General features: G+C 46.4%; 1 protein-coding gene across 9 annotated transcripts in view; it reads left to right on the top strand.

Annotated features, from left to right (window-relative positions):
• Nucleotides 1-16,258, top strand: part of sclt1 (sodium channel and clathrin linker 1) — a 126,636-nt gene that overhangs the window by 72,885 nt on the left and 37,493 nt on the right. For all 9 annotated transcript variants that reach the window (XM_086008448.1, XM_086008431.1, XM_086008383.1 and 6 more), the window contains one exon: nt 1,052-1,126. In XM_086008448.1, the coding sequence (XP_085864574.1) occupies nt 1,052-1,126 (75 nt within the window). The remainder of the gene's footprint in view (nt 1-1,051; nt 1,127-16,258) is intronic.

Raw genomic sequence — 16,258 nt, 5'->3', positions numbered from 1 at the left:
GGCTAGAGTCAGAGGAACAGAGAATTCGGGGGGTGGGGGGGGCGTGGTTATAGTGCTGGAGGATGTTGGCTAAGCGGGGCAGTGGTTAAGGCCATGGAGGGATTTAAATGTGTAGAAGAGCATTTTAAATATGAGGCCACAAAGGAATTTATATATGAAGAACATTTTAAATTTGAGGCATGGTGGGAGCCAAGAGTCAATGTAGGTCAGTGAGGATAGCAGCAATGGTGAGTGGGACTTGGTGCAAGATAGGATATGGGCAGCAGAGTGTTGGATGAGCTGAATTGTACAGAAGGTGAAGGATGGGATGCCGGCCAGGAAAGCATTGGAATAGTTAAGTCTGGAGGTTGAGAAAGGCATGGATGTGGGTTCGGGGGCAGATTTGCTGAGGTAGGGTGGAGGCAGGCGATGTTACAGGTGTTCCATTACGCAAAAACCTATCGGTGCTAATTCAAACAGACTCGCAAACAGTGAGTTGCTGAGAAAATGTCCCTTTATAAAAAGATGCCCTGGTAGTTCTGAGTGTATCATAGTTTTTTTGTTATTGGGAAATTTAAATGTGCACAAGTGACGAGATAGCTTGGCAGTATTTTAGGCTATTAATACTGTTTTTGCTGTATTACTGCAGGAAATCATTTGTATTCTGTTTTAAGAATTAGAATCATTTACAAAGTGTTTGTTTTAGGCTGTTATCAAGTTCAAGCTGCATTGCGTTTCTCAGTGTTCTTATAATGTTATAAAGCCCTAAACATTGCCACATATTCCCATCAGTGAGGCTCCTTTGTCAACCTGACACTGGGCACACTTACTGATTTGCGAAGGAAATACTCACTGATGAAACAGCCAAGACTACCCAACTCAGACAAGATGAATATTCAAACAAAGTTACAGTGCTATCTAGTCACTTTTTTTGGTGTTGGATAGTAATACTGAGCCTTGGATAAGGTGCATCACTATCATGGCGTGCACCACGCACAGACGTTTCTTTAAAATTACAGGATTAATTTCCTTGCCAATTATGCATTTTTACTGTATCATATTCTCCCTACAGAACTGTGGAGATAAACAAGGTCAGATTGAAAGGGCCATAAGGGAGAAGCGAGCTGTGGAAGAGGAACTTGAAAAGGTAAAAAATATCAGAGTGCAATAAGTTTAATTAAATAAATTCTTGATTTGTGCACACATGCAATGCTTTCTTCTCCAATCTCATTTTCTCTCTTCATTGGCAATAGGTTTGACTGTGTTTATAAGATAGGTTGTTAGAATGGAACTTGCAAGTCATGTGTACTCTTTGATTACAGCTTTGCCTTGACTAAAGTGACATTTAATATGTGTTTCTCCCACATAGATGGGATCAGATAAACAGCTTGCATATTTGAGAGTATGTCCTAAGTCTGTATTATTTTTTTAAATTCATTCATGGGATGTGGGTGTCGCTGGCAAGACCGGCATTTATTGCCCATCCCTAGTTGCCCTTGAGAAGGTGATGGTGAGCCGCCTTCTTGAGCCGCTGCAGTCCGTGTGGTGAGGGTACTTCCACAGTGCTGTTAGGGAGGGAGTTCCAGGATTTTGACCCAACAACGATGAAGGAACAACGATATACTTTCAAGTCAGGATGGTGTGTGACTTGGAGGGGAACTTGGAGGTGGTGATGTTCCCATGCGCGTGCTGCCCTTGTCTCTTCTAGGTGGTAGAGGTTGCAGGTGGTAGAGTTTGCGGGTTTGGGAGGTGCTGCCAAAGAAGCCTTGGCAAGGTGCTGCAATGCATCTTGTAGATGGTGTACACTGCAGCCACGGTACGCCGGTGGTGGAGGGAGTGAATGTTTAAGGTGGTCGATGGGGTGCCAATCAAGCGGGCTGCTTTGTCCTGGATAGTGCCGAGCTTCTTGTGTTGTTGGAGCTGCACTCATCCAGGCAAGTGGAGAGTATTCCATCACACTCCTTACATGTGCCTTGTAGATGGTGGAAAGGCTTTGGGGAGTCAGGAGGTGAGACACTCGCCACAGAATACCTAGCCTCTGACCTGCTCTTGTTACCACAGTATTTATGTGGCTGGTCTAGTTAAGTTTCTGGTCAATGGTGACCCCCAAGATGTTGATGGTGGGGGTTTCGGCGATGGTAATGCCGTTGAATGTCAAAGGGCGGTGGTTAGACTCTCGCTTGTTGGAGATAGTCATTGCCTGGCACTTCTGTGGCACGAATGTTACCTGCCACTTATCAGTCCAAACCTGAATGTTGTCCAGGTCCTGTTGTATGCGGGCATAGACTGCTTCTTTATCTGAGGAGTTGCGAATGGCACTGAACACTGCAGTCATCAGCGAACATCCCCATTTCTGACCTTATGTTGGAGGGAAGGTCATTGATGAATCAGTTGAAGATGGTTCGGCCTAGGACACTGCCCTGAGGAACTCCTGCAGCGATGTCTTGGGGCTGAGATGATTGCCCTCCAACCACCACAACCATCTTCCTTTGTGCTAGGTATGACTCCAGCCAGTGGAGAGTTTTCCCCCTGATTCCCATTGACTTCAGTTTTACTAGGGCTCCTTGATGCCACACTCAGTCAAATGCTGCTTTGATGTCAAGAGCAATCACTCTCACCTCCTCTCTGGAATTCAGCTACTTTGTCCATGTTTGGACCAAGGCTGTAATGAGGTCTGGAGCCGAGTGGTCCTGACGGAAACCAAACTGGGCACCAGTGAGCAGGTTAGTGGTGAGTAAGTGCCGCTTGTTGGCACTTTCGACGACACCTTCCATCACTTTGCTGCTGATTGAGAGTAGACTGATGGGGTGGTAATTGGCCAGATTAGATTTGTCCTGCTTTTTGTGGACAGGACATACCTGGCCAGTTTTCCACATTGTCTGATAGATGCCAGTGTTGTAGCTGTACTGGAACAGCTTGGCTAGAGGCGCAGCTAGTTCTGGAGCACAAGTCTTCAGCACGATAACCGGGATGTTGTCGGGGCCTATAGTCTTTGCTGTATCCAGTGAGCTCAGCTGTTTCTTGATATCATGTGGAGTGAATCGAATTGTCTGAAGACTGGCTTCTATGATGGTGGGGACCTCCGGAGGAGGCCGATATGGATCATCCACTCGGCACTTCTGGCATAAACAAAAACACTATCTGAAATTGCTCTGTCCTACAATAAAGATAATGAAGATGGTTGAAAACGCTTCAGCCTTGTCTTTTGCACGCATGTGCTGGCCTCCACCATCATTGAGGATGGGGATATTCGTGGAGCCTACTTCTCCTGTTAGTTGTTTAATGGTCCACAACCATTCACGACTGGATGTGGCAGGACTGCAGAGCTTTGATCTGATCCGTTGATTGTGGGATCACTTAGCCCTGTCTATAGCATGCTGCTTCTGCATTTTAACATGCATGTGGTTCTGTGTTGCAGCTTCCCCAGATTGGCACCTCATTTTTAGATACACCTGGTGCTGCTCCTGGCATGCTCTTCTACACTCCTTATTGAACATGGGTTGGTTCCCTGGCTTGATGGTAATGGTAGAGTGAGGGATATGCCAGGCCATGGGGTTACAGATTGTGGTGGAATACAACTCTGCTACTGCTGATGGCCCACAGTGCCTCATGGATGCCCAGTTTTGAGCTGCTAGATCTATTCTGAATCTGTCCCATTTAGCACGGTGGTAGTGCCATACAACACGATGGAGGGTGTCCTCAATGTGAAGACGGGTCTTCATCTCCACAATGATTGTGCGGTGTTCACTGCAACCAGTGCTGTCATGGACAGATGCATCTGCGACAGGTAGATTGGTGAGGACGAGGTCAAGTATGTTTTTCCCTCGTGTTGGTTCTCTCACCACCTGTCGCAGGCCCAGACTGGCAGCTATGTCCTTCAGGACTCGGCCAGCTCAGTCAGTAGTTGTGCTACCGAGCCACTCTTGGTGATGGACATTGAAGTCCCCCACCCAGACTACATTCTGTGCCCTTGCTACTCTCGGTGCTTCTTCCAAGTGGTGTTCAACATGGAGGAGTACTGATTCATCAGCTGAGGGAGGGCGGTAGGTTGTAATCAGTAGGAGATTTCCTTGCCCATGCTTGACCTAAAGCCATGAGACTTAATGGGGTCCGGAGTCAATATTGACTACCAGGGCCACGCCTTCCCGACTGTATACCACTGCCGCCACCCCTGGTGGGTCTGTCCTGCCGGGACAAGACATACCCAGGGATGGTGATGGAGGAGTTTGGGACATTGGCTGAAAGGTATGATTCTGTGAGAATGACTATGTCAGGCTGTTGCTTGACTCGTCTGGGACAGCTCTCTCAATTTTGGCACAAGTCCCCAGATGTTGTTGTTGAGGACTTTGCAGGGTCAACTGGGCTGGGTGTGCCGTTGTCGTGTCCGTAGCTGGTGCTGAGGTCGATGCCAGGTGGTCCCTCCGGTTTTATTCTTGTTTCTTGTAGTGGTTTGTTACAACTGAGTGCCTTGCTAGGCTATTTCAGAGGGCAGTTAAGAGTCAACCACATTGCTGTGGGTCTGGAGTCACATATAGGCCAGACCAGGTAAGGCCGGCAGATTTCCTTCCCTGAAGGACATTAGTGAACCAGATGGGTTTTTACAACAATCGGTAGCTTCATGGTCACCATTACTGATACTAGCTTTTTATTCCAGATTTATTTAATTAACTGAATTTAAATTCCTCAGCTGCTGTGGTGGGATTTGAACTCGCGTCTCTGGATCATTAGTCCAGGCCTCTGGATTACTAGTATGTTGAATACTTCTGCATTTCTTTTTTATCTTGTGTTCCTGTAATGTCCTCTTGTAATATATCTGCCATATATTGCTTGGATAATAAGAGTCTGAATGGGGTAGAGGAGCAAAGGGATCTAGAGGTACAGATACACAAATCACTAAATGTACCGATGCAGGTTAATAAGGCTTTTTATTAAAAAATAAGCAAACCAAGTACTGTACTGGGGTTACAACTGCTCCCTCCGAGACACCCTAGTCCACTCCTCTATCACCCCCAACAGCCCTTCCCCTTCGCCTGGCACCTTCCCGTGCAAGCGCAGGAGATGTAACACCTGCCCCTATACTTTCCCCCCCCCCCCTTCCCACTGTCTAGGGCCCCAAACACCCCTTCCAGGTGAAACAGCGATTTACTTGTACTTCTTGCAATCTAGTATACAGTATTCGCTGCTCACGATGTGGTCTCCTCTACATTGGGGAGACCAAATGCAGATTGGGTGACCGCTTTGCGGAACACCTCCGTTCAGTCCGTAAGGGTGACCCCGAGCTTCCGGTCGCCTGTCATTTTAATTCACCGCTTCATTCCCACTCGGACCTCACCATCCTTGGCCTCTTGCATTGTTCCACGGAAGCTCAACGTAAACTCGAGGAACAGCACCTCATCTTCCGATTAGGCACTTTGCAGCCTTCCGGACTTAATATCGAGTTCAACAATTTCAGATCATAACCTCAGCCCCTATTACATTTTTACTTATTTTTTTTCCACCCCTTTGTTTTGGGTCTTCCCTTCACACACCCCCCCCCCCCTTTCCTTTTTTTTCTCTCTCCCACATGGCAGCTGTCTCTCATCCTGCCAGTACACTTCACACCTAATCTGAGCCGTCTTTTGTCTCCACTGGCCTATTACCATCTCGTCTGGTTTTGAATACCTCTTTACTTCTTTTGTTCTATCGCAGCCCTGCCTTCGATCTATTTCATTTCCTTTCCAGTTTTGAAAAAGGGTTAGACCCGAAACGTCAACTCTAATTTCTCTCCACGGATGTTGCCTGGCCTGCTGAGTTTTTCCAGCATTTTCTGTTGTTATTTCGGATTTCCAGCATCTGCAGTATTTTGCTATCGTACTGTACTGGGGTTCATTTCTAGAGGGCTAGACTTGAAAAGCAGAGAAGTTAAACTTGTATCGACCCTCGGTTAGACCACACCTGGAGTACTGTGCACCTTTCTGGTCTCCATAATATAAAATGGATATAGAGGTATTGGAGAAGGTGCAAAAAAGATTCACAAGGATGATACCAGAACTGAGAGGATATACTTATCAGGAAAGGCTGAACAGACTGGGCTCTTTTCTCTTGGAAAAAAGAAGGCTGAGTGGTGACCTGATAAAGGTCTTTAAGATAATGAAAGGTGAGAAAATGTTTCCACTTGGAGTGATGGGGTGGGGTGAGGGGGAGAGGGAAAGAGTCCAAAACTAGAGGTCTTAAATATAAGATAGTCACTAATAAATCCAGTAGGGAATCCAGGAGAAACCGCTTCACCCAAAGAGTGGTAAGTATATGGAACGTGCTACCACAAGGAGTAGTTGAGGTGAATAGCATAGATGCATTTCAGGGGAAGCTAGATAAGCACATGAGGGAGAAAGGAATAGAAGGATATGCTGATGGGGTTAAAAGTAGGCTGGGAGCAGGCTCGTGTGGAGCATAAATACCAGCATAGACCAGTTGAGCCGAATAGCCTGTTTCTGTGCCGTACACTCGATGTAACTCGATATGCTCACTGTATGATTCCCTTGTTATCAGTCATGAATTATCACTCCCATTTGCAGTCCACATTATTGTCATCATTAATTTTTCAGTGTGAATCTCATTAAGCAGCAACTCCAGAGCTCAGTAACTGTTGATGTAAAAGGTGTTGGCAATAAGATAACTTCTACAAACTTGTGGTGCTCTGCCTTGATCCTGACCCCCTCTCTTTGTGTGTTTTTTTTCTGTGGTCCCTCTCTGCCCCTCTGTGTCGTCTCTCTCCTTCTGTCCGTCACTTTGTCTTGGTATCTTTCGTTGTCTTTGTGTCTGTGTGTTTCTCTTTCCCTCTCTCCCTCTGTCTGTCTCTCTCTTTCTCAGATTTCAGATCACTGTTATTAAACTGTATGTCACCTTCATGAAATTTATGTCAGAATCACTTCTAGTATCCATTATTATTCCCCACTGATAGCACCTGTGACCCCCCCCCCCGTCCCCCATCCCATATGATTCCATCCATCTTCTCGGTACAAGTTACCACGGCTAAAATTGGTGGTTGTGGTCCAAATACATTTCACAACAAACAAATCGGAGCAAAGCTCTGTAGTCATATCACATCTAATCGAGAATGTTGGCAGCCAAACAGACAACTATTAGGAGGAGACTTTATGAACATCTCCCCCTTGACCATGGTGGATCCCAGCACGAGTGCAAGAGACAAGTCTGAAGTGTTTGGAAGAGTCTTCAGCTGAAAATATCATGTGGATGATCCTACTAGGCCTCCTCCGACGGTCCCGGCCATGGATAGGTGCCAGTGTCCAATCAATTCGGTTCACTCCATGTGACGTTGAAACAGCTAAGTGCAGTGAACATAGCAAAGACTATGGGCCCTGACGATGTCCCAGTAGTAACTTCAGGACGCCCCAAAGTGCTTTACAACCAATTAAGTACTTTTTGAAGTGTAGTCACTGTTGTAATGTAGGAAACACGACAGCCAATTTACAAACAGCAAGGTCCCACAAACAGCAATGAGATAATGACCAGATAATCTGTATTAGTAATGTTGGTTGAGGGATAAATATTGGCCAGGATACCGGGAGAACTGCACTTCTACGAATAGTGCCACTGGACTATCAGCCTAGATTATGTGCTTAAGTCTTTGGAGTGGGACTTGAACCCAAAACCTTCTGACTCAGAGGAAAGAGTGCTACCACTGAGCCAAATCTGACATCTGTAGTGCTGATGACCTGTGCATCAGAGCTACCTGCTCACCTAGCCAAGCTGTTCCAGTACAGCTGTGACACTGGCATCTACCTGACGGGTGTGTTCTAACCACAGAATGCAGGAAAAATATAACCTGGGCAATTATCGCTGTAATGAAATCTGTTTGTCTTGATCCTGTATTTGTTTTGCACTCATGTACCCTCCCCCACTGTGTATAGTTTCACTTCCTCTTTCCCGACTAACCTGGGAGGTTCCAGGTCTTGGCTCTTGGCTCTGCCCCTGACTTCTCTTACATAAAGATCCCAGGATCTATATGACTCATTCCTGTGAACCAGTCGGCGTGTTGAGATGTTAGCTCTGATAGTGATTAAAAGCCAACTTGTTTAAGTCTATAACTTCTAGTTTTGTGGTTATTGAAGGCCCATCAATTTTAATCACTAAAGAATACTAGGATGGATCGACTCCTAAAACCAGAGCGTCTGGACTTGGATCCACATTCTGCTGAAGCATCAAATCAATTTGGACACTGGCTCAAATGCTTCGAACTCTTCGCGGGGGCCTCATCCGCTAGCGAGGTAGATAAACTGAGTCTACTGACTGCTCGCGTAAGTCATCGGATTTATTCGTTCATCCGGGACGCCACCTCTTACACGGAGGCCATCACTATCCTGAAGGCCCAATACCAGAGGCCGGTAAACGAAGTGTACGCCAGACATCTGCTGGCTACACGCAGGCAGCGACCAGAGGAATCAATGGACGATTTCTTACAGGGCCTAAAGGACCTGGTCCGGGACTGTAACTGCAAGGCCGTGACGGCCAACGCGTACTCTGACGAATTGGTCCGCGATTCCTTCATCACAGGCCTCCAATCGAATTATATCCGGCAGAGACTGCTGGAGAAGGAGGTCCTGGACTTAAAAAAGGCAGTGGCCACTGCACGATCGCTGGACGTGGCCCAGAGAAACTCTGACTCTTATTCGTCCGGCCATGAGGCCCTCACCGCCTCGTGCGCGCCGAGGGGGCCGCCATCTTGGAATCAGCCATCTTCCCCATCCAGGTCTCAGACCAGCTCTACGCCGCCGGAGTCCCCACACAGAAGTTTACCCAGGAGTCCTACTACAGCGGCAATGTCTCGAGGCCCGAAATGCTACTTCTGCGGCCAGGCCAAGCACCCCAGACAACGATGCCCAGCGAAGGACGCTACATGCTTCAAATGTAAGAAAAAGGGGCATTTTAGCAAAGTCTGCAGGGGGAATCCGATTTCCAACTCCGTCACCGCCTCGTGCGTGCTGTGCGGGCCGCCATCTTGTGATCCGCCATCTTTTCCCGACTCAACGGCCGCCCAGGGCCCAACAGTGGCTTCAATCACGGTGGATCAATCCAGGCCACACCCGTTGACAAAATCCATGATGGACATACAGGTAAACGGGAATTTAACGAAATGTTTAATTGACTGTGGGAGTACCGAGAGTTTTATCCACCCTAGCCTGGTACGGCGGCACTCATTAACGGTAACCCCTACACGGAGCAGAATTGCTATGGCTGCTAAGCCCCACACTTCGGACATTTTGGGCTACTGTGTGGTAACACTGACTGTAAAAGGCACGGACTACAAGGATTTTAAACTCCTCGTGATGCCAGAACTCTCTATTAATGTAATCTTGGGCCTGGACTTCCAGTGCCACCACGAAAGTGTCACGCTAGCATATGGCGGGTCCCAGCCGCCACCCACAGTCTGTGGCCTATCAACCTTAAAAATCAGCCCGCCCTCTTTATTCGCTAATCTCGCTCCGAACTGTAGGCCCATAGCGACCAAAAGTAGATGGTACAGTCTGGAAGACAGACACTTTATCAAGGCGGAAGTGGACAGACTCCTGCGGGAAGGCATTATTGAATGCAGTACCAGTCCGTGGCGTGCCCAAGTAGTCATAGTTAAAAATAGCAAAAAGAAACGGATGGTAATTGACTACAGCCAGACTGTTAATATTTATACCCAGCTGGACGCCTACCCTTTACCCCGCATATCAGAAATGGTCAACCAGATTGCGCAATACCGAGTCTTCTCAACTATCGACCTCAAATCCGCGTATCACCAGCTCCCCATTAGAACGGAGGACCGCCCATACACCGCCTTCGAGGCGAATGGGCGCCTCTACCATTTTCTCAGAGTGCCTTTCGGGGTAACAAATGGGGTCTCGGTCTTCCAACGTGAGGTGGACTGCATGGTTGACGAGAATAAACTACAAGCTACCTACCCCTATCTGGACAATGTCACTATCTGCGGGCACAACCAGCAAGACCACGATCTAAATCTTGCGAGTTTTTAAAAGCTGAATCTAACCTACAACGAAGACAAATGTGTCTTCAACACAACCCGTCTCTGTATCCTCGGCTGTGTGGTGGAAGATGGGGTAATTGGACCGGACCCTGACCGATTACGCCCCCTAAAGGAACTGCCCCTGCCACACAATCCCAAAGCTTTAAAAAGGTGCCTGGGATTTTTTTCGTATTATGCCCAATGGGTGCCCAATTACTCTGATAAGGCCCGACCCCTCATTAAATCGACGTCCTTCCCACTATCAGCTGAAGCTCGGGAGGCTTTCACCAGTATTAAACAGGACATTGAAAGGGCTGCAGTGTGTGCAGTGGACGAATGCATTCCCTTTCAAGTCGAAAGCGATGCGTCAGACTTTGCCTTAGCTGCGACCCTCAATCAGGCTGGGAGACCTGTGGCCTTCTTCTCCCGAACCCTTCAGGGACCTGAAATCAGGCACTCTTCTGTCGAGAAGGAGGCACAGGCTATAGTGGAGGCAGTGCGGCACTGGAGACACTACCTAGCCGGCAAACGTTTCACCCTGCTCACCGACCAGCGGTCGGTGGCTTTCATGTTTAATAACAAACAAAGGGGGAAAATGAAAAAATAATCAGGTGGAAGATCGAACTATCCACGTTTGACTATGATATTATGTACAGGCCGGGAGCCCTTAATGAACCCCCAGACGCCCTATCGCGGGGAATGTGTGCCAGCATTCATACGGACAAATTACAGGGTCTCCACAATGACCTCTGTCACCCAGGGGTCACCCGACTATACCATTTTATAAAGTCCCGCAATCTGCCCCACTCCATCGAGGAGGTCAGGGCAATGACCAGAGCCTGCCGCATCTGTGCGGAATGCAAGCCTCGTTTCTACAGGCCTGACCGTGCACACCTTATCAAAGCCACACGGCCATTCGAGCGCCTAAGTCTGGACTTCAAGGGACCCCTTCCCTCTGCCGACCGTAACGTATACTTCCTCAATATCATTGATGAATATTCCCGCTTCCCCTTCGCCATTCCCTGCCCAGACATGACCAGTGCCACGGTCATCAAGTGTCTCTGTAATCTATTCTGCATGTTTGGCATGCCGAACTACATACACAGCGATAGGGGGACATCATTCATGAGTGACGAGCTGCGCCAGTTCTTGCTCTCTAAGGGGATAGCCACTAGCAGAACCACTAGCTACACCCCCCGGGGTAATGGGCAAGTGGAAAGGGAGAATGCTACTGTTTGGAAGGCTGTCACGTTAGCCTTAAAGTCAAAAGGCCTTCCGACCTCCCGCTGGCAGGAAGTCCTCCCAGACGTGCTCCACTCCATAAGGTCTCTGTTATGTACTGCCACTAACACTACCCCTCACGAAAAGATGTTCGTTTTCCCCCGGAAATCCACCTCAGGCATATCTCTACCCGCGTGGCTGACGTCTCCGGGGACAGTACTATTGCGGAAGCACGTGAGAGGCCATAAAACGGACCCCCTTGTGGAAAAGGTACAGCTCCTCCATGCAAACCCTCAGTACGCCTATATCGAATACTCTGACGGGCGAGAGGGCACTGTTTCCATAAAAGACCTCGCTCCCTCGGGGAGCGGAGAGAACGATGGGAGACTACCCGATGAAGACCTACACTACAAAGAGACAGGACGCCCAGAGGTATCAATACCCAACTTTAACCTGGAGGACACTGCAGATAACCTGGAAGACACTGCGGAGGCCCGGACAGCGGAGGAACCAGAATCCACTCCCCTAGAGGCACCCCAACCGGCTTTGCGCCGATCCCTGAGAACTGCAAAACCTCCTGACAGACTCACTTATACCAACTTTTAAGAAACATCACCCCGATGGACTAAATCTATAGAAGGGGTGAATGTAATGAAATCTGTTTGTCTTGATCCTGTATCCGTTTTGCACTCATGTATATTACCCTCCCCCACTGCGTATAGTTTCACTTCCTCTTTCCCGACTAACCTGGGAGGTTCCAGGTCTTGGCTCTTGGCTCCGCCCCTGACTTCTCTTACATAAAGATCCCAGGATCTGTATGACTCATTTCTGTGAACCAGTCGGCGTGTTGAGATGTTAGCTCTGATCTTAGTGATTAAAAGCCAACTTGTTTAAGTCTATAACTTCTAGTTTTGTGATTATTGAAGGCCCATCAATCGCCTTATCAGGTTCCTTCCAGTCATCAGTCAAGTGTTGGAAAGAGTCTTCAGTATTGCTGTTAAGCAGTGCATACTCACCAATAACCTGCTCACAAATGCTCAGTTCAGGTTCTGCCAGAGACACTTGGCTCCAGATCTCCGCACAGCTTGAGCCACACATAGCTGCAAGAGCTGAAATCCAGAGGAGATGCGAGTGTAGCTTCCCTTGCTATCAAGGCAGCATTCAATGTAGTATGGCACCAAAGAACTTTTGAAAAACTGAGGTCAATGGGGATCGAAGGTAAAATCCTCCAGTAGCTAGAGTCTTACCTGATGCAAATGAGGATGGTTGTGGTTGTACAAGTCCCTCATGGACACGTTCTCAGCCCACCCATTTTCAACTACTTTACCAATAACCTTCCCTCCATCTGGGAGGCAATGTAGGTCAGCAAGCACAGGGGTGATGGGTGAATGGGACTTGGTGTGAGTTAGGATACGGGCAGCAGATGAGCTCAAGTTTACAGAGGGCGGAAGGCTGGCCAAGAGAGCATTGGAATAGTTGAGTGGAGATAACGAAGGCATGGATTTCAGGAGTGTGATAGAATACTCACCACTCATGGATGGGTGCAGCCACAACAACACTCGAGAAGCTCAGTGCCATCCAAGGCACAGCAGTTGGTTTGAACAGTACCCCTGCCACTGGACTCAATATCCAACCCCTCCCTTACCTGCACACTGTGGCTGCAATATGTAAGGTCTACAGGATGCGCTGCATCAACTCATCAGCATTACTTCGAAGCGCCTCCCTACCCTCCGATCTCTACCACTAAGAAGCAGCAAGATAATGGGAACACCTTCAAGTTCCCCTCCGAGTTGCACAGCATTCTGACTTAGACATATATTACTGTTTCTTCATTGTCGCTGGGTCAAAATCCTGGAATTCCGTACCTAACACCATTGCAGGAGTGGCATCAGCCAAGCATTGCAGCGAGTCAAGGTAGAAGGCCTACCACCACCTTGTCAGAGATGGGAAATAACTGCGGCCTTGCCAGCATCGCCCACATCCTAAGAACAAATTATTTAAAAAGAAACTAATTGTAGGATAGGTTCTGTGTATGTTTATGATTAGAGTCTTGTCAGTTTCTAATAATTCTTGTGTGACTTGCAGGCTTTAATTTGTGGTTATAGTATGCAAATCCTCAGGGATTTGAATCTTCTGATATGTTAGAGCTGTATCTGAAGCAATGAAATGCTGTTGCCTTAACATGATGAGTGCTTTTCATTCACTGTTTTTAGAGCTGATTTGAACTATGACCCTGCTGCAAGCCATGTACCATATATCATTTTGTGTGTGGGCGCTAACTTTTCACCTTAATGGCCTTCTTTAAAATGCCTTTGCCACTTAAGTCCTGTGTATTCATAAATATGGACTTCTGGCTACAGATTAGGTTTAGATTTTAACAAACTTACAAAACTATTCTCACTGGAAATTTGTTCGAAAGAAATACGTAGAATGCAATAAACTTTCTATTTGTGCATGAGTGATTTCTAACCAAATGAGTGCCTCCAATCGCAGTACAAGAACTTAAGATTGCCTGTGAACATGTCACATTTTAGGTTTGGGAGGAAGACACCAAAATTGATTCAAAACAAAGTTGAATTCATGCATACTCATTTCCTGTTTTTGAAACGCCTGAATGCTATTGACACTGATAGGAACATGAACAACAGTAAATACTTCGAATGCTTCTGGAGGCTAACACGTTTTTCTTTGATATACTTTCTGCAGCGCCCAAAGTTTAAATAATTGAATTGATTTTTAAGTTAATTGGTCTGCAACAAGCCAGAAAAAACCGTACTTATTTATCACCCTTCCATTTCCTCCTACGATGAACACACTAATTATTCTGACCCTGAGGTTTCTCCCTGTTCATATCCAGTTGTTTCTTTCTGTGGGTCCCAGGCTCATGGTTTGCAATCCAAGCTCAATCAATCAGAGAGCTGCCATTGGTGAAAACCACGGGACAAGGATAATTGTCAACAGGCAATTAGTGTGAAAACACAGAACTACAGTGATCAAGCTGGAGCTGACTGTAAGAGATCAAAGGACAAGAATAAAACTTGTAGTAATTAAGCCACATGCTGATCAATATGTGGCCAGCAGCAAGAAATGTTAGGAACATGATAAACCTGAGAGCTAGAAATCCCATAAAATAGTAGTTTAAAGAGTAACAAATGTTCTTCACTTAATGGAAAAACACTTCAAAGAGCCACAGGTCTGTTACTGATATCACTTTTTTTGCCAATTTATTTACTGTCCTTTTGGCCATGACCCCTTGCTAAGGTTCCACAGACATCTTTTGCCCTCTAGTATTTTGCACAAGTGGCCACTATTCATGTGTAAGCCTTGTTGGTGAATGTCTGGAAGTTGTTCGACCACAAAGCATCACTGCTCAGTCTAACTGACATTGCCTGATGTCTGACGTGTATAACACACACACACACACACACGCACATTCCCCCCCACACCCGGGGTCACTGGATAGCAATCCACAGCAGGGACCCTAGCTCTTTCGTTCATTCTTCCTCTTCTCTCACCCTAACCCATATCACTGAAGCCAATTGTAGCACCTCTTCCCAATACCTCTGAGATCAGTTAGTCAGTATAGATCAAGGATTGTGCCGTACCTGGTCTGTGTGGCTCAGCTACTCAATGTATAAACTCACTGAGACATCTGAGAAGCTCAATCTAATTTTTTGTAAGCTTTTTTAAAAAAGTCAAACGATAAAATTAGTTACATTTTTATATTGACCATACACACGTCGCCACACACGCACACCATGCTTCATGTGGCACTCTTTCAAACTTTAACATTCAGCAGTGGTCAAATCATTTTCATCACTAACCAGGGTCCAGTTTTCTTAAAGGAACAATTTATCAGATGTTTTCCCTTGTAGAAAGAACAGTGTGGTGACTATTCCTTGATTAGTAAAAGTATTGTGATTCGTTGTTTGTTAACTGCCTTGGGATATGTGTTGTAATCTCATTGGTAGTTGATGATCACATGATGTGTTGTGGCTACCTTAAATTCAGTCCTTTTCTAGCTTTAGTTGGGACTGGATGTAGAAAGATATGCTGCCGATTTTAAAGTTAATAAAGCCTAATTTTGGAAGGCAAATCTATTCTTTATTTCAATTTATTAACTTTATGTTAGAATGGAGCGATATCTTCAACCAGAACGATTCAAGGCTGACCCCAATTCTGCTGGAGTGGATGATAAATGGAAACATTGGTATTGTACATTTAAAAACTTTTTGGGCGTTTTGGATCAAGAGGCTCTAAATAAGCTGAATATGCTGATCAACTACATTGACCCGGATGTATATAAATATATTTTGCACTGTAAAACTTATGAAGAGGCTACTTCTACATTGGAAAAGATTTTTGTTAAACCAAAGAATGAGGTATTTGCACGTCATCTTCTATCTGCCCGTAGGCAGCAGGTGGGAGAATCTTTGGATACTTATTTACAAGCACTTCGGTGCCTTAGTGTTGACTGTAATTATAAGGCTGTGACGGCTGAAGAATATAAGGACGAATCGGTACGGGATGCTTTTATTAATGGATTACTGTCTAGATCAATTCGTCAGCGGTTGTTAGAAAATAAGACTCTGGATCTTAAAAGTGCTTTTGAGCAAGCTTCTACATTGGATATGGCTCAGAGAAGTTCGGATTCTTATGCTCTTTTTAATCGGCCTGCGACTATGGTTTCGGCAGTTTCGGATGAAAAGGAATTATGTGGACTTAATGGGAGTGGTTTACTAGATTTTGAAACAGTTTCTACTTCGGCGGCCGTTGCCTCTAGGATTCAGAAGTGTTATTTTTGTGGGAATATCCGGCACCCTCGTCTGAAGTGCCCTGCTCGGGAGGCTGTGTGTAGTAAATGCGGCAAGAGAGGTCATTATGCACGTGTGTGCAAATCATCAGGTTCAATTACCTTCCCTTCTCCTGGTGTGGGAGGGTCTTCCTCCACTACCTCTTCTGTGACTATTCAGCCTTTAGATAGGGCGTTTATTGCATCAATTTCTGCTGCATTTGCTCATGGCCTAAACAAAGCTATAGTTACGGCTC

Source organism: Somniosus microcephalus, chromosome 2 (assembly GCF_052327205.1).
Source record: "Somniosus microcephalus isolate GS21.2 chromosome 2, FLI_Smic_1.0, whole genome shotgun sequence".
Lineage (NCBI taxonomy): Eukaryota > Metazoa > Chordata > Chondrichthyes > Squaliformes > Somniosidae > Somniosus > Somniosus microcephalus.
Note: the sequence above shows the minus strand (reverse complement) of the source record. Positions and strands in the feature narration are given on the sequence as shown.